Source organism: Phodopus roborovskii, unplaced genomic scaffold, assembly GCF_943737965.1.
Source record: "Phodopus roborovskii unplaced genomic scaffold, PHOROB, whole genome shotgun sequence".
Lineage (NCBI taxonomy): Eukaryota > Metazoa > Chordata > Mammalia > Rodentia > Cricetidae > Phodopus > Phodopus roborovskii.
The window spans coordinates 55,913,120-55,940,716 of NW_026126480.1; the positions used below are offsets into that span (position 1 = coordinate 55,913,120).

The 27,597-nt window shown below is 50.4% G+C and overlaps 1 protein-coding gene across 2 annotated transcripts in view; it reads left to right on the forward strand.

The window, feature by feature from the left end:
* Positions 1 to 5,675: 5,675 nt before the first annotated feature.
* Positions 5,676 to 27,597, forward strand: part of Macrod1 (mono-ADP ribosylhydrolase 1) — a 144,317-nt gene continuing 122,395 nt past the window's right edge. For both annotated transcript variants that reach the window (XM_051193849.1, XM_051193850.1), the window contains exons 1-3: positions 5,676 to 6,116; positions 14,084 to 14,185; positions 14,897 to 15,013. In XM_051193849.1, coding sequence (XP_051049806.1) covers positions 5,825 to 6,116; positions 14,084 to 14,185; positions 14,897 to 15,013 — 511 coding nt within the window. In that variant the 5' untranslated portion in view covers positions 5,676 to 5,824. The remainder of the gene's footprint in view (positions 6,117 to 14,083; positions 14,186 to 14,896; positions 15,014 to 27,597) is intronic.

Here is a 27,597-nt window from a genome sequence, read left to right on the forward strand (position 1 = left end):
TACTTTAATAACTGGACCTTGGTAGACAGCCTCAGGAGGAGGAAGTAGCCAAATAAGGGCATAGACCTTCGGGGCTACCTTTAGGAGTGTAATCTAATGGTTTTTAGCAAGGCAGAGGGAATTGGGGAGAAGGGCAAGGCCTGCCAGAGCCATGTTTGCCTGACCTAGGCTGGCTAGAGTCTCTTCAGAGGGGCTTACACTGAGGCCCGGAAGAAGCAGAAATCAAACTGCCTAGAAGAGGTTTAGACCTACTGAGTCACTTGGAAGGGACACTCTCCAGCCTGTTGAGCTGCCTGCATGCTGTACAACATGCTCCAGGTTCCTAGCTTTTGTGAGCTGTTTCACATGCTGGGGTGAGCTTTGGTGATGCAACTGAATATGTGGTCATTTCTGCTCCTGTAAGTAGGCCCTCATCCATACTCCTGAATTAACCAATAACATTCACTGGTTAACTGATGGGAGATGTCATTCTGTAAATATGTTTCTCTTATTGGTTAATGAATAAAGCACTGTTGGCCAATAGGAAAGTGAGATAGGTGGGACTAGGAGACAAGGAGGATTGGAGGGAGAATAGGGAGGAGTCAGCAGGTAGAGACTGGAGAGAACAGACGTCTGGGCTCTCTCTCCGGTAATCATCTCTGTGTGTTATTTGGGGCTGGGGTGTGCCTGAGGGACCAGACCGGCAGGGAAAAACATACTCTAACAGTTAACCACGTTGGATTTTGGTGGTATCTGTGCTTTAGTTTTCGTGGGCTCCTTACCTGGAGTGAATAGATGTGTGTACTGTCTCTCCAGGACAAGTTTTGTCACACAACATGTGTAGTCCTTGCTGTCCTGGAACTTGCTCTGGAACCAAGCTGGCCTCGAACTCAAGAGATCCACCCATCTCTGCTTCCCAAGTGCTGCCACTATACTAGCTTCCAATATTTCCACTCAGTGAAATGTAGTTTTAAAAAATCTATTAGGAAATTTAATTACCTATGTTTATAATTGGCATTCATTTCTAAGAAGCTAATCTACAGAACTTATGAGTTAATTAAATATTAATCAAAGAATAGTGAAGCAATTGTCCTTATTTTTATAAATATCAGTAGCTTTTGAAGTAGAAAACTAGCTTTGCAAGATGCACTTGGATATTTAAGAAAAAGTAGTTCTTTTTAAATGTCTACATTTTAATAAACAGCATTAATTTAGACACAAGCAGAGATAGGAAACATTCTGTGAGTGGAAGCCTCTTTTCAATATTAAAATCTCAACTGAGAACATCCTCTACTGTGGCCCCATGGAGGACTCAGCATTCTAGAGGCTTCCAAGCCATTGCTACTGTCCCCAATATATAGTTTTTCCATAATCCCAGTATTCTGGGAGGTGCAGTCAGGAGAATGGAGGCTTAAGGTGATCCTTTGCTACCTCTATAGAGAGTTTAAGGCCAGGGGATTAGGGTATAATAGGTCAGTGTTTGCCCACCATGCAGAAAACCTTGGGTGCTATCCCAAGCAGAGCATAAGTTTGGTTGGAACTCACACCTGTAATCCCAGCACTAGAGGTAGGCAGGAAGATCCTAAATTCAAGGCCATCCTCAGCTATCCATCCAATTGGAAGCCATGTGAGTGAGCTACATGAGATCCTACCTCAAATAACAACAAAATATAAACAACAAAAGACTCAGCTCAAATTCTACGAAGACCTCCTTCTTATGTCAGGCCTCTACCTCTCTGCCCAGAGTCACCAGTCTGGCCCAGAAGACTGACAGGCTGTATTGGGATGTTGGCTGAGGCCTTCTTCATGAGGCTGCCATGTGAGAACAGACCCAAGTCCCAGCAAAAAAGAATGTGGGCTGTCAGCTACAAAGCCTTTAATCTACAACTATGACCTGTTTGCAAGATATGCTGGTTGTGGCACCAAGGTTGTGGGAGTAGCCAACCAATATCTTATTGGATTTAAGGCCGAATCCATGAGATGAAACCCATTCCTGACACTACTCAGGTGGCCAAGAACCAGAGCCTAGATAGATGAGGGACCTAGTGGAAAATCAAATCCTACTATTCTTTTTTTTTTTTTTTTTCCAAGACAGGGTTTCTCTGTGGCTTTGGAGGCTATCCTGGAAATAGCTCTTATAGACCAGGCTGGTCTCGAACTCACAGAGATCTGCCTACCTCTGCCTCCCAAGTGCTGTGATTATAGGCGTGCACCACCACTAAAGGAACTTATCAATAAGATGAGTCCTAATGACATTCTGCTATAGATAGGTGTCTGGCTCAACCATCATTGGAGAAACTTCCTCCTGCAGTAGATGGGATTAAAAACAGAGACCAACAGCTAGAGAGCATGCAAACAGTAAGAGACCATGGGACACTCAGTCCTAACCAGGGTGTCCCCATCAAATCCCTCCCTCAGGGCTCAAAAGAGCCTGTGAAATCTTGTGAAAGACTATAAGAGCCAGAGGGGATGTAGGATGCCAAGGAAACAAGGCCTTCTAAACACAGCAGGACCGACATACATATGAGCTTACAGAGACTGGCAACATGCACAGAGCTTGCATAAGTTTCGGTCAGATAGGGTCCCAGCTCTGAGGGGAAGATGAACACAAGACCCCATCCCTAACCTATAAGCTATCTTCAATTGACAGCTGCTCACAAAGGAAAAATTAATTTTCTTCCATGGAGTCTCACTGGGTATACAAACTCAGCAGTGGAGGGCCAACACAAAACAAACTCAGTGGCATTTTTGGAGGTTCTTTGTCTTGTAATGTTTTGTCTGGGTTGTTTTTCTTTCTTTCTTTCTTTCTTCTTTCCTTCCCTTTTGTGTCTACTATAGTTTCTCATGTTTTTATAAGATTTTATAGGATTTCTGTGTGTGAATGTGTGTGTCTTTGTGTCTAAATGTGTTCCTTGTGCTTTTTCCTTGGTTCTTTTTCTCCTGGTAGTTTGCTTGCTTGTTCCTGTTCTAGTTTGTTTGTTTGTATTTTGTCTTTTTCAGATGCCTATTTGTAAATATAAATATAATTGTTGTTTTGTTTTTCAAGACAGGGTTTCTCTGTAGCTTTGGAGCCTGTCCTGGAACTTGTTCTGTAGATCAGGCTGGCCTCAGACTCACAAGATCCACCTATGCTGGGGCCTGTTTGTATTCTAATGAGAGAGAGAGAGAGAGAGACAGGGGAGAATATGGGGTGAAGAGTTAGGGAGGATCTGGGGAAGGAGAAAATGTAATAAGAATATATTGTATGTAGGGACACAGAGAAACCCTGTCTTTATATATATTATGAAAAAAATCTACTTTCAATTAAGAAAAAATAAAAACAAAACAAAACAAACAAACAAACAAAACAGAAGAATGAGGGCTTTACCTTAGTGTGAACGAGCTGGCAGGGTGGTTGTGGTGGTGGTGAGGTTCTGGCTTATCCAGAGAGCTGCAGGGGCTCAACCCCAAGAGACATGTGTTTCAGGCCCTAAGTGGAAGGCAGCTTTCTCCTTAGTAACCAAAATGTCATGGCAAATGATGACTTTTTCCTGCCTGCAGATTGGGCCGGTGTAACCACAGCCTGGAAAATGGCAGAGGGAGCCAGGAGAACCAGAAAGCAAGGTCCCACCACATGGAAGGCAAGAGAAGCCTGGGCTCACTGCCAGGATGCAGGAAGGGGCTGCAGGAAGGGCCCTGTGACCTCTGGCTGCTGGAAAATCCTGGGATAACAACCCTTAGAGCTTCCAGGAAGGAATGAAGCCAGCAGCATGTAATTGTGGTGACTCACACCAGATTCTTGTCTCACAGAACTTAAGATGATAAGTCTGCATTGTTTAAGTTGCCAGGTTTGTGGTGATGTTTCAGTAGGAGGGTCATTTGCTTCACATTCTCTCTCCTTTTTGTTTTGTTTTGCTTTTCAGGAACTAAATTTTTATTTGTAAAATTTTAGGGGCAAAGCTTGGAGAGATGGCTTAGCCTTTAAGGTTCATAATAACAATTAGTTTTTAGAATGTGTGTAAGGGTGTTTTCTTGCATGAATGTCTGTGCACCACTTTCAAGCCTGGTGCCTGGGGCAGCCAGAATTGGAATTAGATAGTTTTTAGCCACCATGTGAGCGCTGGAAATGGACTCCTGGCCCTCTGGGACCAGTGTTCTTAGTTGCCGAGCTATCTCTCAAGCCCCAGGATTTAAATATTTTCTTCTTATTCTTTCTTTTTTTAAGAAAACAAAAAATAAACAAATAAAACAAAACCCAGAGTCTCACTGGGTAGCTCTGGCAACAAGCTTTCAAGCAGACCAGGCTGGTGTAGAACTTATTATGAAGTGGTGGCTAACCTAGAATTCCTGACCCTCCCGCCACCCCTCTGCCTCTAGAATGCTGGGATTACAAGCCTGTGTCTTTTTAAACAATATACTACTTTTATTATTTTATGTACATTGATGTTTACCTGCATGTATGTCTGTGCAAAGGTGTCATGTAGTCTGATTTCTTTTTTGGGCCATCAGCTCACAAAAAAGGACATGGACTTTGGCCATTAGCTTAGGCTTGTCCCACTAGCTCTTTGTTTGTTTGTTTGTTTCTCTGAGACAGGGTTTCTCTGTGTAACTGCCATGGCTGTCCTGGAGCTCACTCATGTAAACCAAACTGGTCTCCATCTCACAGAGATCCACCTGCCTCTGCCTCCAGGGATCTGGGATTAAAGGTCTGTGGTATCATTGTCGGTTCCCACTAACTCCTATGTCTTTATTACTCTACATTCTTCCATGAGGATTTTACCTTTCTCCCATTCTGTGTGTCTGACTCTTTGCTCATCTCAATGGCCTGTACTACCAAGCTATTGGTCATTCAGCTTTTTATTACACCAATCACAGCTTCACACAGTGTACAAATACCCCACAACAGTGTCAGATCTTGGAGTTTCAGACAGTTGTGAGCCGCCATGTGGGTGTTGGGATTTAAACCCGGGTCCTCTGGAAAAGCAGTCAGTGCTCTTTAACCTCTGAATCATCTCTACAGCCCCAGAGGCATATATGTGTGTGTCTTTAAGAAAAATGAAAGAAAAAATTTACCCTAGTTACTTTGCCAGGCACCGAGATTTTCTTTCTTTCTTTTTTTCCTTTTACTTTCTGTATTATTTGTTTGTTTGTTTTTATAGTGATTGATGGGTCGACTGATTGACTGAGACAAGGTCTCACTATGTGGCTGCCTTGTAGGCAGGCTGGCCTTAAACTCTCCTAGAATCCCCCGGTCTCTGCCTCCCGAATGCTGGAATTATAGTGTGCACTACCACACCGGGCTTGGTAGTTTCTGCCTTGGCTGCTCTGGAATTCAGTAGGCTCCGCTTAGCCCCTGGAGTTTGTGGGAAGACTGGGAAGTCACCCAACCTGACAAATTGGTCGGCCCGCACCTATCACCTCTCACCTCCCCTTCGTGGACTGGAAGCTGCAGCTGTTGTGGACCAGATACCGATCTGGGTGAAGTGTGGGGGCGGCGACACAAGCCCAGGTCTCTCTGCCTGCAAGCCATGCGGTGGGGACAGAGTTGAGTACTGAGCCAGGACAGATCAGTGGAAAGACTCAGGGCAGAGTGACTGAGCTTCGGGAGGCTGGCTGCGGCCACACCCTGAAGACACAGACAGGCTGGGTGCGCACGTGTGCACACAAGTGCTTGAGCGCAGTGGGTAGAACCGGGACTACAAGTTCCAGGGTGCCCAGCGGCGCGCCGCCCGCGGTCTCTAAGCAGGTCGCCACGGGCTGGCACGCGCCACTCTCGTCCCAGAGTAAATAAGGGACCGAGCCCGACTCTGCTGAGCACCGTAAATAGAGTCCGAGTGGGCGGAGAGCCGCCCGGCACCGCCTGCTCATGTCGCTGCAGAGTCAAGTGTCCGGCCGCCTGGCACAGCTGCGCGCGGCGGGGCAGCTGCTGGTTGCCCCGCGCCCCTGGCCCGGCCGCTCGGCGGGTGGCCCGCGGCTCCGCGGCAGTGCGTGCGGTCCCCCGGTGGCGCTGGGTGCGCACAGCCACTGCGCGTGGCCCTCGGCGGGAGTTGGGGCGTGGGGGGTGGCGGGACGTGGAGCCTGGGTACGCACCTGGGCCCCGCTGGCCATGGCCGCGAAGGTGGACCTGAGCACCTCCACCGACTGGAAGGAGGCCAAATGTAAGTGTGAGCTCAGGGCGTGGGCCTTCCCGGCCAAATGGCACCCCACATGCCCCTGAGACACTTGGGACCCCACCTCAGTCCACAGCTCATGTCCAGCTCCCACACCAGGTCACCTCTTGGCCAAGTGAGTGGGGAAGGCGGCCTTACCTCAGCTATGGTCCCCAGGAACCCCTTCCCCTCTTCCCGCCCAGATCCTCTGGGACCTGCCACCTTCTTCCACGCGCAGGAGGGAAACTGAGGCCCAGTGCCGGAGCCCATTTCCCCAAGGTCATGCTCGAGTGTGCAGAGGAAAGTATGTAATCGTGACCTTCGATACCTGGCCTTGTATGCTGCTAGACATTTGGGGCCGAGTGGCAGGGATGGGTTGAGAGAGTGGCTCCAGGGTCGGTGACTTCCAGGTAGGGTCAGATAGCCAAGAGGCTTGGGTGCCGCCCTCTCTGGGAGTGTAATAGGTGCCCGTTTTGCCCGCCAGCTGGCTTCTGGCTCCTTTCCAACGCGCTGCTCCCTTCTTGGGGGACTGGGTTCATAGAACCTGAAGAGCAGACTGACTCTTAGTGTGGGCTGGTGAGACTCACTGGTTCCCCATAAGAATGAAAATATTTCTCCTCTGGACAGGCATGCGGGGAAGGGGCCACGGGTCCTAGACGACCAAGTATCTAGTTGGAACACATGGTCCAGAGTCCCAAATAGTCCCGAGCAGCAGCCCAGCTGCCCCTGCCCTTCAGCGCCAGTCCCTCCCCTACGACTCTGGGCGTATTCTCTTTCAAAAGAGCTACGAAGGCGCCTGCCTCATTGGCTGGTCTGCTGGTGGGCGTGACCATGGGGGCTGGGCCACCAGGGTCAAACTGGGTTGAAGGTAACCTCAGATTGGGACATTTTAAGAAGGAACTCCTCCCTGTGGTTTGAGTTGCTTGCCTGCCCAGGATCCTAAAGCACTTGACGGTCCTCTCTGGGAGAGAAAACTCCCCACGCCCTCAAACTTGGCAGAGAGTTTGGAATTGGCCCAGAACTTTTGCAGAGGGAGTCATTGTCGTCTTTAGAATCCTGCTTTCCCATGGAGAGCAGGGACAGACATTCTCTCATGTAGTGTAGGGTCTGTCTCTGTTTCTAGATTTCAGGCCTCCTTCCCTGGATCTGTGTAAGCCAGTTAAGCTGGTCCTTGAGGCTATAGAGAGTCTGGTCTCTGCTTGCCATTTCTAGTGTGTGTACTGGGATTATAGATGCCAGTGCTACTTCGTCTGGCTTTTAGGCTTTTTTATTTTATTTTATTTTATTTTATTTTATTTATTTATTTATTTATTTTTTTGGTTTGGTTTGGTTTGGTTTCTCTGTATTGTTTTGGAACTTGTCCTGGAACTAGCTCTGTAGACCAGGCTGGCCCCGAACTCACAGAGATCTGCCTGCATCTGCTTCTGGAGTGCTGGGATTAAAGGCTTGCACTTTTAGGCTTTTGCATGTGTTCTGGGAATCAAACTCGGCTGTCCAGGTTTGCATGGCAAGTGCATTTACCCACTGAGCCATCTCCTTGATCCTCATTCAATAAACTTTTCCCTCATGCCCTATGGGGTCAGCACTGTAGGACTCAGCAGTGAGCCGGGAGGCAACAGTCTGTCTGGTGGGGAAAACTATTGACATAGGGCTACATCCTGTGGGCACTAGGAAGAAACTGTGGTGGCTGGGGCCACTGGAGCTAGAAACCTCAGGTCCCTGAGGTAAAGAAGCTGGCTGGGGAAGGGCATTCCATTGTCAGGATGTAGGGCTAGACTTAGAGGAGGTGGTTCCATTGTGGCCAGATGCAGTCCTGAGGCATTAGTGACAGTGGCTGGCAGGTGAGACAAGGCCTCTTGTGTTTTAGTTACCAAATGTGTGGAAGAAGTTTCTCCAAGCCTCCATGACCTGGGACGTAGGCTCTGGGCATGGATATGTCCAAAACTTTTTTATTTTGAGACAGTGTCTCTCTATGTAGTCTTGGATGTCTGAGAACTCGCCGTGTAGACCAGGCTGACCTCAAATTCACAGAGATCCACCTGCCTCAATCACTTTTCTTTTCCTTGAAAGGCTAGGATTGAGGCACATACCTGTAATCCCAGCACTTGATTGGAAGAAGTAGGCAGATCTCTGTGAATTCCAGGTCAGTCTTGTCTACAGTTCTAGGCCAGCCAGGGCTACATAATGAGACCCTGTTTCTAAAAACAAAACAATAAAGTCTTCCTGTGTAGCCCAGGCTGGCCTAGACCTCACGCTGTAGCCTACATGTACACATTATGATAGTTTATGCTTCTTTGGCTCCTGTGGCATTACATCTTACAGATAGACCCCAGTTTGTATGCATCTCTTGTACATGGGCATTTAGGTTTCTTGTGCATAAAGTTTCTCAGACCATCCTGATGCATGTCTCTAACGAGCATGTGCTCTCAGGGATAGGCTTAGATGAGGACTAGATATCTAGATTACTTCCTTGAGGTGATCTTCTGTCAGAGGCTGGCACACATTGATTAAACTCACACAAGACTGATTGATATAAAGGTTGAAAAAATATGGTCCGGTGGTGGTGGTTCAGACCTTTAATTCTAGCACTCAGGAGGCAAAGGCAGGTGGATCTCTGTGAGTTCAAGACCAGACTGGTTTAGAGAGAGTTCCAGGACACACCATAACAGCACAACAGCCAAGGCTGTTACACTGAAACCCTGTCTAGAAACAACAACTATATATATATGTGTGTTTATGTATGTGTATGTATATATGTATGTATGTATGTGTATGTATATATGTATATATGTATGTATGTATGTATGTATGTATGTATGTGTATATATATATATATATATAGTGAAACTCCTGAGCCCTTGGGCCCACTCTTGGGTTGTTTGGTGGCATCTGTTCTCCTCCAGTGGCCACATTAATTTTTGCATGGCTATGACCACAATGACTTCATTTAAAGGAAGAAAGAGAAGGGATTTATTTTGGCTAATGGTTGTAAACAGTCTCTGCGCATAAGGGCCAGGAAGTCATAATGCACACCTAGCACTCAGAAGTAGAGGCAGGAGGATTACTGTGAGTTTGAGACTGATATAGGCTATATAGCAAGGATGGTGCTACATGGCAAGACTCTGTTCCAAACAAAAGGGAAATATGACCATGGTGGCAGGAGTGAGTGGTGGATGAAGAAGCAGAGGGTGAGGCCCCAGATGTCATTTGTAGAGACCAGCTCCCGGTTCTGCCAGCCAGCCCCGACCTCCCCAAGAACAGCACCACCAGCTAGGGACCACGCTTTTAAAAAGTGACATGAGCCTGTGTGGACGGTCAGATTCAAAGCATAATCTCACTCAGGCGGCAGGCGGCAGGCGGCAGGCAGCAGGTGGCAGGTGAGAGGCAGGAAAGCTAGTATCAGTACTTGGGAAGGGTTCAGCCCTCCGGAAAAATCTCCTTATGGAGTGTTGTGCATGTCCTTTGCCTGTCCCCCTACAGAGGCCTTGCTCTGCTTCTTCACCTCCATGTTGGCTGCCTGCTTCTCTGGGTCCATTAACCTTTTCCCATCAGCACAGCCACCAGGCTGGAGCCCCTCATCAGGAGACATATGTAGGCTTTTTGTTTTTGTTTTGGAGATAAGGGTGGTGGTGGACCACTATCTAAGAGCTAAAAGTGAACCCAGGTCCTCTAAAAGAGCAATCAGGGCTCTAAACTGCTAAGCCATCTCACCAGCCCTTTTTCCAGTCTTCTAATTGGGAGAGCACGGTGGCACCCAAGAACCAGGGAGATTAGGTTAATTAACCAGGGTAATCAGACCTCCCAGAAGGCCACCAACAAAGCTCAGCACTTAGTTTGACCCCCAGGATCACATAAACCAGGCTTGGTAGTACACACCTGTAATCTCAACATCTACGATAATGTACAGGCAGGAGGGTCAGAAGTTCAAAGCCATCCTCTACTATATAGGGAGTTGGAGGCCAGCCTGGCCTACAGAGTGAGGTCCAGGACAGAGGCTCCAAAGCTACACAAAGAAACCCTGTCTCTGAAACAAATCAAAACAAAACAAATTACTTAAAAGAAGACTGGAAATTTCACAGTGAGAGGCATTTGGCTTGAGATGTCTTAGCTAGGGTCATCAGGAACATCTAGGGCTCTATCCTATCCTTGACTTCTTGTCTCATGCTGGGGCAGAACTATGTACTGAAAGGAGAAGGGACATTGGTGCCCTTAGACTCCAGCAAGCCCCAGGGTCGCTGCTGTATGCTCCCTGAGCCTCTATATCCTCATCTGTGGAATGGGATTTATAGTTCCTGCTGTTGTGCTGGGGTCACATTAGAGTGACAGCCTATAGAGCTGCCCCCTTCCACGTCTCTGCCCAGCCTCCTATCCTCTCTGTGCTGGGCTCTTACAGATCAGTCTGCATTCTCTGTCCCTGGTGAGATTCCTATGCTTCAGCTGCAGATCCAATTGGAGGGGCCAGGACTGACTGAGGACCTTAGGAAATACCATTTCAGTGACAGTGTCTCTGATGGGACTGCTGAGCCAGCATATTGTCCAGGCACACCTGAGAATTAGTGGTGAGGGCACCTCTTCCATGTTGGGATGTAGCCTTGGTACACCCTATGTGTATGGAGGTAGGCTTCATTCTGTGTTCTCCTCTGCTTGTGCAATGGGCTTGGATGAGCTCAGGCGATTAATGCCACAGAAGCTGCACACTGCTGTGTTCGAGTGACAGCCTTATCAGCTGTGCCCACCTGGTGTTCTGCAGACTCAGTCCCCCCACCCCTCGCTCTCCAGGCCAAGCCTGTCTCATCTCTCTGAACGACGTCTTGCAAAGTGTCATAAAGATACTTCTTAAAACACATCATTGAATTCCCGTTTGCATGGTGCGCTTTATGGCTCTGGCGGAGCCTGCTTCCTCCTGCCCAGCTTTCATGCCCATGAGCCTCTGGAAGCTTAGTCTGGGGTCAGGCTTCCCCATCAAAATTTACTGCGAACATCTTTTTACAACACCTGTCTCAGTGAGCCGTGAAATACTCTCGCCTCTTCAAAAATGATAGAGAATGAAAATGCATGTTTTACATCTTTTATAAAAAAAAATAAATAAAACTCACTTGTGCTTTAAGTCTGCATCTGACTTGAAAGGGTGGGCAGTGACTCCTGTGTGGGACAGAGAGGAGGCCTGGGAGGTGATCCTGAAAGATGGAGGTGAGGAATAAGTTCATTGGCCCGGGCAGAGAAGTATCCCAGGCAGCTGTGTAGTTTTCAGCATCTCAGAAACGTGCCATGGCCATGGCCTTCTTTGGAGATGGAGACTGGTGTACTGGCCTTTTGTTTGTGTCTCATACAGCCCAGGCTGGCCTTGAATTCCTTATCCTTCTGCCTCTATCTGACAAATGCTGGGATAACAGTTGTGTGTCACCATATCTGATTCATGATGGCCATTTGAGGTTGTGTATTTGGGGACCAGCACTGACAGGGACAGACTGACAGATGTCCCTGAGGTTGGTTTAGTGGTGGTTGGTGGCAGAGACAGAGTGCCGCCTCTGGGAAACAGCGTTTGTTTGGACTCCATTGGAGCAAGTGGGCCTTGAGAACTATGGCCATTCAAAATAGGTCATCAAAGTTACAAAGAAGGACAGATCCACTCCTGGTTTCTTTCACCTGGGTGTGACAAGGGCTGGGTCATTCTGCCTCTCCTCTAAGGTGCTGGCATCTGTCAGATGTGTCTGCCAGCAGTCTAGGTGTCCTTGAGCCGTGGGACTCACTCCATGTGGTACCAGCGTTGGTCCCAACCTGACCACCTCAGCAGCACCTGTGGCTGGTCTGCAGGGGCTGGCAAGCAGTTGATTGTGTCACCATAGCATCCTGGTGCCAGATTCAGGTCTAGCCAGCTGGAAGCATCCATACTTGATTGTGCCAAGTTTCAGGGTGTCTTTGGTCATGATTGCATGTGATAACTAGTATAGGGAGCTACATAATGGCCAAAGCTCTACCTGCCCTGCTTTTCATCTGGGAAAGGCTTTGTCCTCTCAGATCCTGTCCTGTTGGATGCCCCTCCTAAGGAATCTGATGTTACAAAGGGGCTGAACTGCAGTCCTGTTTTCTTTTTCTAAAGCTGGAAGTGGGGTTGAACCTAGGACTCATAAGCACTTTACCTCTGAGCCAATGTTCTTGCCGTCTTGATTGCCCCCTTCTAACGGACCTTCAGCATCTGGGGGCCAGGAAGAGTAGACTCTGTCTCTGACTTAGAAAAGGAGACCGAGGCTTGGGCCATGACTTGCTCTTGAGCATAATGGGAGCCAAAGGGGAATGAGTGCCCTTCTCTCCATCCCTCTGTGCCCTGCCTTCTCGCTCTGCTCCGGCTGTTCTAGTCCCCCCCCCATCATCCCCAAATGTCCCCTCTTGCCTCAGCACGTCTGCACAGGCAGGTCCTTTGCCTGGATGACTGACTGCTCAGCCAGCTGACCCTCAGCCTTCAGGTTTCAGCTGTTCATCCGTGGATCCTCGCACACACTGCGCACTGTGCTGGTAGTAAACAGTACAGGCCCTCACATGGATCTTCTTGGCCAAGGGCCAGGGAGCAGCACACAGACTCTTAAGATTCTTAGTGGAAAGTGGAAAAGGGACTGGAGAGGGCAATGAGAAAGGGACTCAAAACAAAACTACTATTCCAGGTGTAGCAGGTAAGGGGTCCTGAGGCAGGAAATCGCCTGGGTGTTTGAGGAGCAGGTTGGTAAATTACCAGGTCAGTGGGTATGGGTATAGTTAGGAGGACAAGTTTGGAAATGGGTGTGTGTGTAAAGGGTCAGCTTGGAGTCAGGTAATACCCTTGGGTTTGAGCTGAGTCTCACCTACAGGAAGGGAGGGAATAGTTAGGTTGGAATCCAGGGTTTTAACATTTTTTAAATTTTATTTTACGCATATTAGTGCTCTATCTGCATGTATTCCTGCACACCAGAAGAGGGCACCAGATCTCACTACAGATAGTTGTGAGCTACCATGTTGTTTCCTGGGAATTGAACTCAGGACCTCTGGAAGAACAGCTCTTAACCTCTGAGCCATCTCTCCAGCCCAGAACCCAGGGCTTTGTGCAAGCATTCTACCAGCTGTCCTATATCCCAAGACTTGACTCCCATCTGTTTTCTGATGCCATTTGGGTTTTTTCATGTGACTTTTGTTGTGTGTTATCTCCTCTCTGGTGATGGTAAGGTCCACTCCATTCTACCAGCCTGTGTTTCAGGGAACCTGGACAGGCTCAGTGTATATATAGCTTCTCATCAGTAGGGGGAGCCTGTGAGCAATAAGCCTGGACTACGCTATAGCAGAAATGCTCTCTGAGGTGGCTCAAATTCACTACACTACAGCAAGGGAAGACCTGACTTGGGGTAGGGGGGACCAACTTGGCACACTCAGAGTCTGTTAGCATATGGGGGCCTGGGTCCTCACTCAACATCTGAGTGCCCTCAGCCTGCCTTCCAAGTACCTGCTGCCTCATCTGTAAAAAAAGGGACATCTGCCTGCAGGCTGCATAGAAACCCCAGCCAGTGCTGGGAGGATGCTGACAATAGGCTACAGATCTGCCAGAGTCTGCCTCTGAAGACACTTGTCTTGCCATCAGTGACATTGTGACTGACAAGGGACAGAGCATCACTAGCCTGCCTGGCTCAATGCGTGCAAGTTTGCCTTGCATTGCTCTGCAAGGGACATCTTACCCCAACACAAATGCAGAAATGAGGGACCTAGAAATGTTTAGGTATCAGGAAGTGACCAGGTTGAATTCTGAACTGGGGTCTGCAGTGGCTTCAGTTTCTCTTCCTAAACAAAGGCAGAAGGGCAAGATGTGGCGTCTTCAGTGTCTCTCTCTGTCCCTGAGGGTGATGAAAAGTATGGCTGGTTGCACTCTTGGACTTAGCAGGAGGAGGAAGCCTAGGCAGGGACCACTCTTCACCCTGCTACACTGACTCTCCTTCCTGCCTGTCCTGCCCCTACAGCCTTTCTGAAGGGCTTGAGTGACAAGCAAAGAGAGGAACACTACTTCTGCAGGGACTTCATTAAGCTGAAGAAGATCCCCACATGGAAGGAGACAGCGAAAGGTAGGCCCTACTCTCTGGGCATGGCAGGTGCTCCTTGCAGAATGGCTTGGGAGGATCTGCCGGAAGCATCCAGTAGTGCCAATTGAGTACTCCCTACATTCAGACTCTCTGCATGTGTCACCTCATTTAATTATTAACATTGCCTGAGGCCAGTTTGGTTTTAAGTCCCATGACAGCATTAGGAAGCCAGCTCCAGGCCACATGAGCCATCTACCTCTGGTAACTCAGTTGCTGGGAGCTGGGCTTTGATGCCATGATGCACTGGCTTACAGGGGCATGCTGGGAAACTCCTGAGGCCCGAAAGTGCAGGTGTGGTAACCTGTGACCACACTTATCCCATCTCAGCCTCTTTTGTGACACCTATAAAATGGAGTGTGTGAAGTCACATGTGGCAGGGCATTCCTGTAATCCCAGCACTTGGGAGGTAGAGGCAGGAAGACGAGGAACTGAAGGCCAGTCTTGGCTATGTAGCAAGTTAAGGCCAGCCTGTCTCAAACACTAGGAAAATAGGGGTATGTGATGTCACTGATGCTTCCTGTAAGATTGTTGTAAAGGCCTTGTGTGCACACAGTAGGTGCTCATTCAGAGTAGGATGTCGTCACCAGCATCAGTGGCCACTCACCGCCCTTTAGGCTCTTTGCCCATGGGCTCTGGCTGAGTCACTCTACAATGAAGGCCCTCTCTGTGACCCCTTAATGCTGCCTGTTCCAGGGGTAGCTGTGAAGGTGGAGGACCCCAAGTATAAGAAGGACAAGCAGCTCAATGAGAAAATCTCCCTGTTCCGTGGGGATATCACCAAGCTGGAAGTGGATGCCATTGTCAACGCTGGTGAGTGACTGGCCCGAGTGAGAAGCCTGGGGGGCCACTTTGTCACATTCAGCTTGGTTGGTGTGCCAAAAACAGGTGGGCGCCACCTGGCTCCAGAGAGCCTCTCAGAGCCGGTGTGGATAGCTTGCTGGCGCCACAGGAGTCCAGTGTGGCAGCCACTTGGGCTCTCCTTCCCTTGAATCCCTGACCCGCCTTGTGCAGGCACCTCACTCTGCCAAGCCGCCTTGCAGCTCTGAGGCCCATTAGCAGTGGGGATGGGGGAGAACATGGCTGGAATGATGCCAAACCGCCCTGCCCTTGAGGTGGAGGCTCAAACCAGCTCTCTTCATCCTGGGGTGGGGGTGGGGCTGTGGCTGCTTACCCCTCCAGCCCTGCCTCACTCTACACCTGGCCAGGTGAAGGAGCTCACAGAAGGAAGGGAGTGTACAGAGAGGTCCCCTCAGTCCCCTGGCAGCTCTCCAAGTATCTGGGCTGGGAGCTGCTCAGCTTCCTGCATGCGCTTCTCCTCTTGCTGGCTTGGCGGTTTATTGTGATGAGCAGAGTGGAGGCAGCTGCTTTTCCCGGGGAGGAAAGAACGATGTGGTGTTTGTCTGGCTGAGGTCAAGAGGCTCTGGGAAGGGCTCTAGAGTCATCAGGGACAGGTGTCTGGGGTCAGTAAAGTCTAGCATGTGCATAAGAACTTCTTGGAACAAGGTCGGGCAGCTTCCCTCCCTCCCGCATACAACACTCAGGAGCTACAGTGGGCATCAGAGGTGTCTTTTTCTATGACTCTGTGAATGTCAGGGCAGAGCTCCTAGCACAGGACTCTGACTCACAGGAAAACCTCTCTGCAGCCCATGTCCCCTCAGCTGCTTCCAGACCTCCTCTCACCTGACTTGCAGCAGCTCTGCCTGACCTGAGTCTTGACAAGTAGGTCCCTTCAGGACTCTGGAACAGGGAGCTGCTGATGCTGTCAAGGCTTCTTGGGCCTCCTTAAGTAACAGCTCCCAGCAGAGGTGACTGCTCAGCCTGCCCTGGACCTTTCCATTTGTGATCCTGGTGGCATTTCTGGCAGTATTTGCAGAGGTATAACACTGTACCCTCCCCCCCTCCCTGCCTGTCTCAGGCACGCAGTGATGGATAGCAGGTGCTCAGGGCCAGAGAGGGCTTGGGTTCCTTTGCCTTTTTCTGGCTGTTGCTTCTATGTGTCTCCCTTGAGCACCTGACAGAGGGTACATGGCAGGGAATTTGATGAATCCACCCGAGTGAAGACAGATTTGTCTGGTCTGCACACCAGTCCCTCAGGAAGTCTCTTGGGTCTGCCTTGCCCTGGCACCTGGCCCTGCTGGTTACTGCCAAAGGTGTGGGAGGTACCCAGTGATCTTTTCCCATTGAACTGTAAAATGGACATTGGAAAAGCAGGCGCCTTGCACCATGAGTTTCCTGGCAGCCTGGCTGGTGAGCAAACTTGGGTTTGTGTCACAGGATTCATGGAACAGGAGAAAGCTCTGGAGGCTGGGACATGGGGATTGGGCTGGCTTGTCAGCTCTCACTGAGGGGTCCTCCAGCACTGGCTGAGCTGGCTGCCCTGGACTGGTGGCCCTGTTGGCCATGCTTCCCCCCAGGACATGGTATCCTTCTATCTGTCAGGCTTTCTTTCTGTCCCTGTACAATGGGGATAGCAGAAAGCAGTCCATCGGGCTGCTGGGGACATGTAAGGTAGGAGTGGCACTCATCACTACTTGCACAAGAGAAGGGTTCAGCACATGCACCGGTGACACCATTAGCATCATGCTGAGTGCCTGCTCAACAAGGCCAAGGCCTTGGTGCCTCCTGCAGGTAAACAGCCATCCCTTCTCTTGCTTGCCTTAGTGAACCCAACACTTAGTATGTTTTCTTGAGGTCTTCTTCTAGAAAGAGGTTCAGTCAGGATTCAGAACCCTTCCAGAGTGGCAAGCAGTGGCTAAAACAGGTTTTGGACATGGATTTCCCATGCAGAGCCCGTGTCTCCCCCCCCCCTTTGATGTGGTATTGGCTTTGGACCCTGGCTTCACCCCGGCAGCATCAACCACCAGGGGGCAGCAGAGATTGCATTTCCGAAGAGCCCATAAATCAGCCTTTATTAGTGAAATAAAAGTCACAGGCAATGTGGGGCTTTTCAGGGCTGCATAAATCTGCGTCCGAACCTCGTGAAACCCATATGTGCTTAATTCATATGTAAAGTTTCAAGCAGGAAGAGAATGCATGTCCATTAAATTCTATTTGACTTGATTATAATCATTAGCCGTGAATAATTGCTTCTCATTGCCGACCGCAGAGCCACCACAATAGGCAAGAGGAGAGAGCAATTATCTCGGGGTGGGAATTTTTAAATTTTTATTTTTGAAACTAGGGGTAGCATTGGCCTGTGGGCATTTGATGGCCCATGGAGCACTGTGTGGACTAGGAGTGGCTGGGGTCTTGAAGTCCTAGGGCTTCCACGCTGTGTAAGGTGCGCGTGTGTGTGTGTGTGTGTGTGTGTGTGTGTGTGTGTGTCTATGTGCACACGCACGTGCACACACTCGTGTACCCCTCCTCATTTTGGCCTCACTTTGTCTCTGTTTCCAGATGGAGGAGTGTCCCCCTGGGCCTCTCTCCAGCTGCAAGGACATGGAGGAGAAGGATGTAGGGGAGTCAGAGGGGGCTGTGAAGGGATGGGGAAGGTTTGATCCTTACCCCCACTCTGATAAGTGGGAAGCTTAAGGGGAGAGAGCATCTCTAGCTAGGTTGTAGGCATCTCTGCCCCTTGGTGTAGGACCCGAGGGATGCTTGCAGAGGGCAGGTCCAGTGCCCTCCCCTTACTCCCTCTCCCTCGTCTCCCTACTGGCCACGGGGCGTTTGAAGCCCAGGTCTGATTTTTAACCCTGCCTTAATGGTATGTGTGATGTGACTGGCATGTGAGAGATGTGAAGTGATGGTGAACACGTGTGTGATATGGATGTATGCTGTGTGGCTGGGGATAGGAGGCCTGAGGCAGAGAAAAGGAAGAGTGCCTGGCTGGTGAGTGGCAGGGCTTAAGGTCACAGGGGCAAGCCAAACTCACTAAACTCTCCCCACAGCCGCCCCAGGGGCTCATGGCCAAGGCCACATGCCAGGGCAGCACCCGGGAGAGCCTCAAGCCCCTTCCATCTGTGCCGGCCACGGCTCCTGCCCATGGGGGTATGCCACATCCATCTTAATTAAATTGACTTCCATACTGGCAAGATAAGCTAGGGAGCCCCTGTGGCCACTCTGTCCTCCAGGCACTGGAGATGCTGGGGGCAGTGCCTGTCTGTCTAGCTGTCATCTGACCCCCAGAGCTGTGTGTGAGGGGAGAGCTCAGGCCTAGAGCTCTCTGCTTGGGGTGGGAGGTGTTGTGGCTTTCACAGTGTTTGAGTCTTCCCTCTGTCTCAGGGATGTGACCTTAACTCTATGTCTTGAGTGCCTTGCTCAACAGCCTGGTGTCTGTGGGCCCCTGTGCCTGAGATGGCCAACTCCCAACCAGGAAGTCTGGACACAAAGACCCTCATTCTTGTCCAGCCCAGGAGTCCAGTGGCCTGGCTTTGGCCTTGGAGTCATCTCAGGGCAGAGCATACATGAACGTCACACTTTGTGTGGAGACACAGCCATCTTTCTCTTCAGAGCAATCTCAGGCTGTGCATGTGAGTCAGGGCACCATCGAGGCCTTTGGAGTGGGATCCTGCCAGCACCTCCCATCTCTCAGGTCCTCATCTGACTGCCATAATCCTTGGTCCCAGCCTGTATGGGAGTGAGGATGACACATGTTTAGGCCTGACACACAGAGGGCCCCAGTAAATTAGTCCTGGGGAAGTCAGAGCAAGAGCAGCTAAGTAGAATATAATGTGACACAGCGCCGGGAGGGAGGTTTGAATAAAGTGTGCGTGACGCCGCAGGGACCAATTAATTCTGCAAGGAGGTGGCGGGAGGCGAGGTGGGTCAGGGAGGCCTTTGAAGGGTCTGAGTTCTGGGGCCTGGCCTTAAAGAATGGTGGGGAGCCATGTCTCACAGCCACAAGCCGGCCTCTCTGGGAGTCTTTTAAGCTGCTTATTTATTTAAAATAAGGCACGAGTGGCACTCTGCTTCCTTAAGTCCTGGGGCTTTGATTTGTGAGAGCCTACCCGCCTCTTACCGCCACCCCCACCCCGCTGCCGCTGTCACAGAAGCTCTTGTTTCATCCCTTCCTACTGCTCTGAAGGGTAGTGGAGCCTGGTGTGTGGAGGAGCAGGCGTTGACGCTGAGCGTCTGGCCACCGGCGAGCAGCCACCAAGTGCCCCGCCCTGCCCTGGCTATCCCCCAGCCTGCCTCTGCTGAACTGGTGCGGGTGATTTAGAGACCGCCTTGATGGACTAGCAAGCAGGGGGCCGCAGGGACAGCGACTGCCTGGTGGGAAGTGATCTGACGCTAAACTGTCGCCGTAAATCGCTTTATCTGTCACTTCAGATTTAAATGTGTTTGCTGAGGCTTGCCGGCCGCCGACAGCAAAAGGGAAAAAAAAAAAAAAAAAAAAAAAAAGCTCCCCATGTGCAGGGGCCATGCTGGCCAGAGCAGAGCCAGGGAAGCCACTATGGCAGCCTCTGCACTCCACATGGCCTGTTCAGCTTAGAACTGCAGGCAGGACCTGGCCCTGGGCTGGTCCCTTCCCTCTCTTTTGTTAACTTCCTTCCCATCTCCCCTTTCTCCTTCTCTTCCTCTCCGCCCCCTCCCATCCTCTAACCCTTCCCTTCCCTCGTCCTCCTTTTCCCTCCCCTTCTCTCATCTCTCTTCTCTTCTTCCTCCTTCTCCTCTCTTCCTCCCTCTTTCCCCATTGTACTTCCCCCTACCCTTGTCAAATTTCCACTCAATGCCCATTACAGCTAAAGCCCTCCTCCTCTCCAGCTCATGAGCCCCACCCCACCCCACCCCACCGCACCCCCAGGATTCCTTCTATATGGTTGCCATTCATTTACAGGTTTCAGCCCTTCTTTAGGTCTGGCAAGTTTGTGCGTGCGTGCGTGCGTGCGTGCGTGCGTGCGTGCGTGCGTGTGTGTGTGTGTGTGTGTGTGTGTGTGTGAGAGAGAGAGAGAGAGAGAGAGACATCCCACTCCCTGCCCCCCAGCATCTGGTAGGTGACAAACTCTAATTCAGTGTCTTTGCTGGCTGCTGGGAAGTGGAGAGTAGACAGTGAGCAGGTGCTTGCTCTGGGGAACCAAGATTTGGATTTACTGGCCTTACAAGGCCTGGTGATAGCGATAGCTTCCTGCCTGTACAACTGTCTTGTGTTATGGGCCCCAGAACCCAATACTACAAGGAGTGCCCACTTGGGGCTGCCCTTGACTGGATGCTGAGGTTTCCTGTGCAGCAGCCCCCCTGCCCCTTTTAACAGATAAAGGAACTAAGGCTCTCCTGGGATGACAGAACCAGGTAAGAGTCAGGGCCCCAAGGCAGGTGTTGTGGCACATGCCGTTAATACTGTCATTCTGGAGATGGAGGTAGATTTCTATGAGTTCAAGGCCAGCCTGGTCTACATAGTGAGTTTCAGGCTAGCCTGGACTATATAGTGAAACCCTGTCTCAAAAAACAGATCAACCAACTAACCAAGCAAGCAAGCAAGCAACCAAGCAACCAACCAACCAACCAACACCCCTTGCCTTTGACGCAGGTTTAAAGAGATGCAGCTAGCTTTGCGTCTCTCACTAGCCCCCGTTGGGTGTGGGAGCCTGGTGTGGGAGCAGCATGCAGCAGGAAGCCAGTTAGGTGGCCTGAGATCCTGGCAGCCACCCTCCCCATAGAAAGAAGCACCAAGATGCTTGCCGCCTCCAGAAGAGTGTGGCTCATTTCCACAAGGTTGAGCCATGTTATATAAATTCATAAATGATGGATCCTTCTGAATTATTGAGGGTCCCTCCTGGGCCTTCAGGGCTTGGTCCATTGAGGTGAGACTGACTGCTGGGTAGCACTCAGAGGGAACCTGTAAGCTTCCTTTGCCTCCAGATCTTCTGCTAACTTCCCACTGTGAGTCAGGACCCACCTGGCTGTTGTCCCCAAGGGGAGTAAGGGAGGGGCTCTCACTGTCCTGAGTTCTAGTTGACCTTTGGTGAAGGAAAGTGATCCAGTACTGTTGAGAGCTGGCTGGATGGCAGGGACATTGCATGAGCTCTGGGACCCCTCCCTCTGATCTAGTCCCCACCCAGCATCTCAGCCCCAGAAGAGTCTCTTGGTTTCATTCATATGGGCAGTGGTTAGCATTCATTGCTCCTCCCCACCCCCGCCCCACCTGCCTGGGTTTCCTGGCAGTGTGTGAGCCCTGTAGAGGAAGACACACGAATTAGAGCTCAGAGAGGGATGGTAACTTACTCAGGGTCCCATAGCAGGAAAGGGGGAGCACCTCAAACCCAGGCCTTCTGTCCCTCATTTGTGGGCTATCACTAAACTTCCATCAGAAAATCCTCTCCAGAGGGCTGTGACTTGTCCTGTGTGAAGTGGTGGCTGGAGTACATTCTGTCCTATGCTTCCTGTCCTTGAGGCCACCTGGCCTCAGCTCCCACACCTGTGCAGCTGCCCATGTCCCTGATGTGCTGTCCTGAGCACTGAGCTTATGGGAATGTGTGTGTTTTGAAATTAATGGAGACTATTAAGTTGGCAGAGCATGAAAAGGGCTGGAGCTGCAGCTCTTGGCTCTCCTGGAATGATCCAGTAGGGACTGGGCACAGGCTGCCAGGAGGGATGGGCCCTCTGCATCCGATGACCAAAAGGGTCTAGCCTGAGCATCATGAGGCAGACATGGGTGCCCCTCTCTAAGAACCACAACTCCATCCTTCCCCCCCAACCTAGTCAGTGAAGGAAGACAGCAGTGTTTGGGGGTATATTAAAACGACTCTTCTCCAGACCTCAGGGTCAACTCCAGCACATGCCAGGTCTACAGTTGGCCTTCTTAGGCAGAACAGGGGGAAGCCACATGACTAAAGTGAGCCCTATCAGATCAGAGCTGGCAGAGCAGAAACCACCTTAGGCCTCCCCAGGAGCTTTGCAGCTTCCAGTCCCCCAGGGCTCACCTTGGAAGTACCTTTGTTGATTTTTGCAAATTCTCTGTCCTGCTGACATTCTAAGAGGCCACAGTTAGCATCTATTAAAGGGTACGGTTTCTGGGGCAGCTGTGCAGAAGCCTGAGCTGAGTACCAGGACCATGGGGTGGGAGTGCATCAGCTTCAGATGCCTCTTGTGACCTAGTCTTTTCACAACATGCCTGCCAGGAGGGCTCTGGTTCCTCCATCAACCCCCATGGGCCCTTCTACTCGTGTGCTTGTTTCCCCTGAGGGTTCCTCAGGGACGCTCAGAGGAGGCTTTCCAGTCAAGGTGCCCAGTATCCTGGAGGGTCCACGCATAACTAGTGGTAGTATAGCAAGGGCTCATTTCCCCATGGCAAGGTGAAGTCTGGTCTGGGAGGGTGTCCCTGGAGGTTCTCAGACTGTTTGTACAGTAGGTCACAGTAAAGACATAGCAATGCAGGACCAAATGATTCCCCAGGGCTGGGGACCTTATGGTGGATGTGGCTGTGCTGGGCACCATGTAAGGATGCCTATTCTCTTTCTCTGCAGTGGGCAGGTTAGGGGATATACTATTTTTTGGTCCAGGTGATTGAACTCTGGGCCTTGTGCATGTTAGGTAAAGCACTCTACCAGTGAGCTATTATCCCCTACCTCCATGTTTTCTTCCTTTTAGTTTGAGACAGAGACTATCAATAAGCTTCCTAGGCTGGCCTTGAGCTCATGTTGTAGAGCCTTAAACTTGTGATCCTCCTGTCTTAGCCTCTCCGAGTGCTGGAATTACAGGCATACACCAAGCCCATGCTGTTTCTATCTATGTGGAGGTGTCAGGAGAGGAAGCTGGTTAGGACAGCAGGGGAGGATGGTAGTGTGGTATAACGCCATTCTGAGAGGGTGGGTGAGGTTCAGCTGAAGGGCGCCCCCCCCATGACATTGAATTACCATTACCCCCTCCCAGTGGCAACAAGTGGCCCTTGAATAGCATCTCCACTCAATTCCCCCCATTCCATCCCCTCCCCTTCTGGACATTGTAATTGCCATCAAAATGAGAGCATTGGGGTGGCTCGTGGGAGAGAGCCGGCTGTCAGCTATCCCCTGCCAGCAGGGCCCGAGACTGTTTGATTATTGCCGCCTGGCTGTATTTCACATACGGTTTAAACATCATCAAACACTACATCCCTTTTGAGAAGCGAGGGCTACCTTGCTGTGGATGTTGAAGAGAAACAGGGACATTAAAATCCACGAAGCAAATGGCCTAGAATTGACATTTGCAGCGGCAGGGAGCTGTGCTTTGCCTGTCAGAGAAGCTAAATCCCAAGCCTGTCTGGCAGCAGGGAGCTTCCCCATGAGGGTGGTAGGAAGGGGTAGATCTGCTCAGGTGGGGCCCAGATAGAGTAGAAGAGGGAATTCTGTGGTCAACTGGCCACCTGTCAGTGCCCCTCTGGCCTTGACCTCTGTCTGCTCAGCCTTACCCTCTTCCTGATGGGAGGCAGGGGCGTTCACCTCCTCCACACTGAACAGGGTGCTGTTCCTATGGCCCTGGAGTCAGGGTGGGGCATGTCAGGGTTATGCCCAAGAGGGCTGTATTCGGTTTCTCCTGTGGCCTCTGTAGAGCTATATTTGCTACATACAGACACAATGATCCTCAAGCCCTACCTTCTTCATCTGTAGACCCCAAAAAGATGTCTTCTGACAGGGTGGCTTCAAGGGTCAAGGTGAACCTTGAAGGTGCCTGACGACGGGTGGTTGGAGCTTGATGGATGGTGAAGGCCATTATCAAGAAAGTGGGCATGGAAACTAGAGTTTGTATATTTATTTATTTATTTCGAGACAGGGTTTCTCTGTATAGCTTTGGAGGCTGTCCTGGAACTCACTCTGTAGACCAGGTTGGCCTCATACTCATAGAGATCCGCCTGCCTCTGCCTCCCAAGTGCTGGGATTAAAGGTGTGTGCCACCACTGCACCACTTTGGTATTTTTATTTATTTATTTTTTGGTTTTTGAGACAGGGTTTCTCTGTGTAGCAGCCTTAGCTGTCCTGGAACTAGCTCTGTAGACCAGGCTGGCCTTGAACTCATAGAGATCCGACTGCCTTGCCTCCCAAGTGCTGGATTAAAGGCGTGTGCCACCACTGCCCAGCTGGTATTTTTATTTTTAAGATTTATTTTTATTTTTTATTTGTGTGTAAGTGTGTGTATCTGTGCTTGTAAATTACTTGTGTGCAGGTGTCTTGAAAGGCCAGAAGAGGGTGTCCGATCTCCTGGAGCTGGATTACAAGCAGGTGTGAACTACCTAGTTTAGAACAGCAACAAAAGCTATTTACAGCTGAGCCATCTCTCTAGTCCCAACCTACTGAAAAGTTAAGTGCAATAAAACCAGGACCAGAGCTGATCTCATAGTGCCCTGTAGAGAGCCTTGAATACAGCCATTATGTTAGAGTAGATATGATAGTCTTCTGGAACAAAGTCACAGTGTGCTGTGTATTGCCTGTGTGATCTTAACCTTGGGAAGCAGAGGCAGGCAGATCTATGCAGTTTAAAGCCAGCCTTATCTACAGTGAGTTCTAGGACAGCCAGGACTAACATAGTGTGATCCCTACCCCTGAAGGCAAAAACAACCCCAAATCTTCCTGGAACCCTTAGAACAGTGAGAGAAGAACCAAGGCACACTGGGGTGACGACAGCTCCATGAATAACACGCTTGCTACACAAGCAGGGGGACCTGTGTTCATTTCCTGCCTCCCCATACCCATGTAAAAAGCTAGTAGTGGCACACACCTGTAATCTCAGCTCTGTAAGGGAGATAGAAGGATTCCTGAGGTTTGCTGGTAACTGGTCTAGCCAACTGGTGTGCTCTGGGGCCAGTGAGAGACTGACCCCAAAAATAATTTGGAAGACACCCAATGTCCACATCTGGCTGCCACCTGCACACACATGCGCACATACATGCATAGCATGCACACACACACACACACACACACACACACACACACACACACACACTTACAAAACAAGAAAGGGAGGGTTGAGGGTTGAGAGGGGTTGAGAGTGTAGCTCAGTAGTGGAGAGCTTGCCTACCAAAAGTGATGCCCTGGATTTCATCCCCAACACTAAGAAAGAAAGAAGAGGAAAACTGCCCTAACATCTCCTTAGAGTATGGCCCTTGCTCTTGGCACATGTTCTTTCTGGTTCTTGCCTGCTTCCTGGAGGCCCTCTTTCAGACCTGGCAGCTGCCACTAGTGCTAACCTGTGATCTCTTTGACTCCCTTGTAGGCAGGGCTCTCAGGGGCTGCTTGATTGCTGGCATCTTACCATGGCTCCAGCCCAGATGGCACCTCACAAGAGTCCCCATACTGACTTTTTTTTCCCCCCTTACAGTGTTTACAGAACGTGTCTTTTGTTTTTCAGTGTTTATTTTGAGACAGGTCTTACTGTGCAGCTCCATGTTGTAGCTTGAGTGAGAGTATCCCCTATAAGCCGGGCGTTGGCACATGCCTTTGGCCTCAGCACTCAGGAGGCAGAGGCAGGTGGGTCTCTGTGAGTTTGAGGCCAGCCTGGTCTACAGAGCTAGTTCCAGGACAGCCAGGCTACACAGAGAAACCCTGTCTCGAAACCACCTCCCCCCATGCCCCCCCAAAAAAAGAAGAGAGAGAGAGAGAGTCCCTTAGAGGCTTGTGGCCTTGCTGCAGTGTCACTGAAGGCAGTCTTGAGGTTTCAAGGCCTTGTGCCAGTCCCAGTTTGTGCTCTGCTTCCTGCTTGTGGTTTCAGTGTGAGCTTTCTGCTGTTCTTGTCCCCATGTCTGTCACCTGCTGCCACAGTTGCCTGCTGGGGTGGACTCTTATCTCTCTGGAACATAAGCCCAAATAAGCCCTTTCTTCTGTAAGTTGTCTTGATCATGCTGCTTTATCACAGCAATAGAAAAATAACTAATACACCAGGGATGAACTTGCTATGTAGACCAGAGTGGCCTTGAACTCCGAGATCCTCCTGCCTTGGCCTCCCAAGTTTAGGGACTAAAGGCGTGTGCCGCTACACCAGCTGCACTCTTTCCAAACACTCTGTGCTTTATGTTTCTCATAAGGTGACCTTGAACTCCTGAACCTCTCAAGGACTGGGATTACAGGTGTGAGCTGCCACACTCAGTATACATGGTGCTGGGACTGAGCCTCACTGAGCAAGCGCTCTGCCAACAGAGCCACTGGCTCTCAGCTGTTCTTATTCCCACCTCCCCAGATGGCTTCTTCTTGTACCAGAGCCTCACTCTCATGTTCACCTCCCTGCTCAACTCTTTTCTGTGCTTCCTATTGGCTGCGGCGATTCCTGCCTCTTCTCCTGTGGTGACCTGGCCTCTGGGCCTCTTGTCTTGCCCAGGCCCACTGAGTCTACTACTGAGATTTCTCTCACAGGAGCCTGTGACTAATAAGGGTTTCCCCCTGGGGGGTCTTCAAAATCTTTCCCTCCTTAACATCGGAGTTTAAAAAATGTGTCACCATAGATTTGAAGGAGAGACTTGTTCCTGCTGAGAAAAGCTGCCTGGAGATTCGTCTCGCCTTAGGAACCACACAGGCGGGCGGCTGCATAAATTCCAGCATGCCGCCAAGAGCTCCATGCAAATGTGCACTGGAGCCCCTTGGGCAGCATAAGGTCCTGCCAGCATCTATGCTGCTCCCAAGGGCTGCCTGCCACTTCTCCAGCCTGTGGACCTTCTGGGAGGCCTAGTATGGGAGGTCTGGAGTGGGGGGGGGGCGGGAACCTCTTGTTCTTCACATCTCCGCATCTCTTCATTCAAGCTAACTCTATGCCATGATGTATTTAAACTTCAAAAGTGGGAGATGAGTGAAGAGGGGCTCTAGGAGTGGGACTAAGCCACCCTGGTATCCCCTCCTGGCTTGGGAGACCCCATCCTCCTGGGTGACACAGTATATATGTCCTGAAGGGGGAAGTGTTTTGTCTGTGTGTATGGGGAGGGGGGAGGCACTTGGTTGTATGTGGAAGCCAGAGGACAGGCATCCTCACACATGGCTCCTCGGGAGCCATCCATCTTGTTTAAATTTTTAAGCTATATTTATGTGTATGAACAATCATGTCGTGACATGCATATGAAGGCCAGAGGACAACTTTTAGGAGTCATATTTCTCCTATCACAGTGTGAGCCTTGGGGGTCAAACTCAGGTTTGTTGTTCTTTTTTTGCAGGGTCTCCCATTGTTTTGGAGCTCAGCCATTACTCTGGGCTGTTTGACCACTGAGCCCCAAACACCTCCCTGGGATCTAGGTGCTGACGTCACTAGTGTACTCTCCCATATGGTGATCTGAAGGTCTCGTTTTACAATACCCACTGAATTATCTCCCCACCTGGTTTCTGTTTATTTGAGGTATGGTTTCAGGTAGCTCAGGATGGCTTTGAACTCCTCATCCCAACATCTTTGCCTCCCTAATGCTGGGATGACAGACATGTGCCATCACACCAGCTTGAAGAGAAGAGCTCTAGCCTGGAATCCTTGACTCCCAGTGTCTTCATGATTCCCGCACAGGGGCTGTTTGGGGT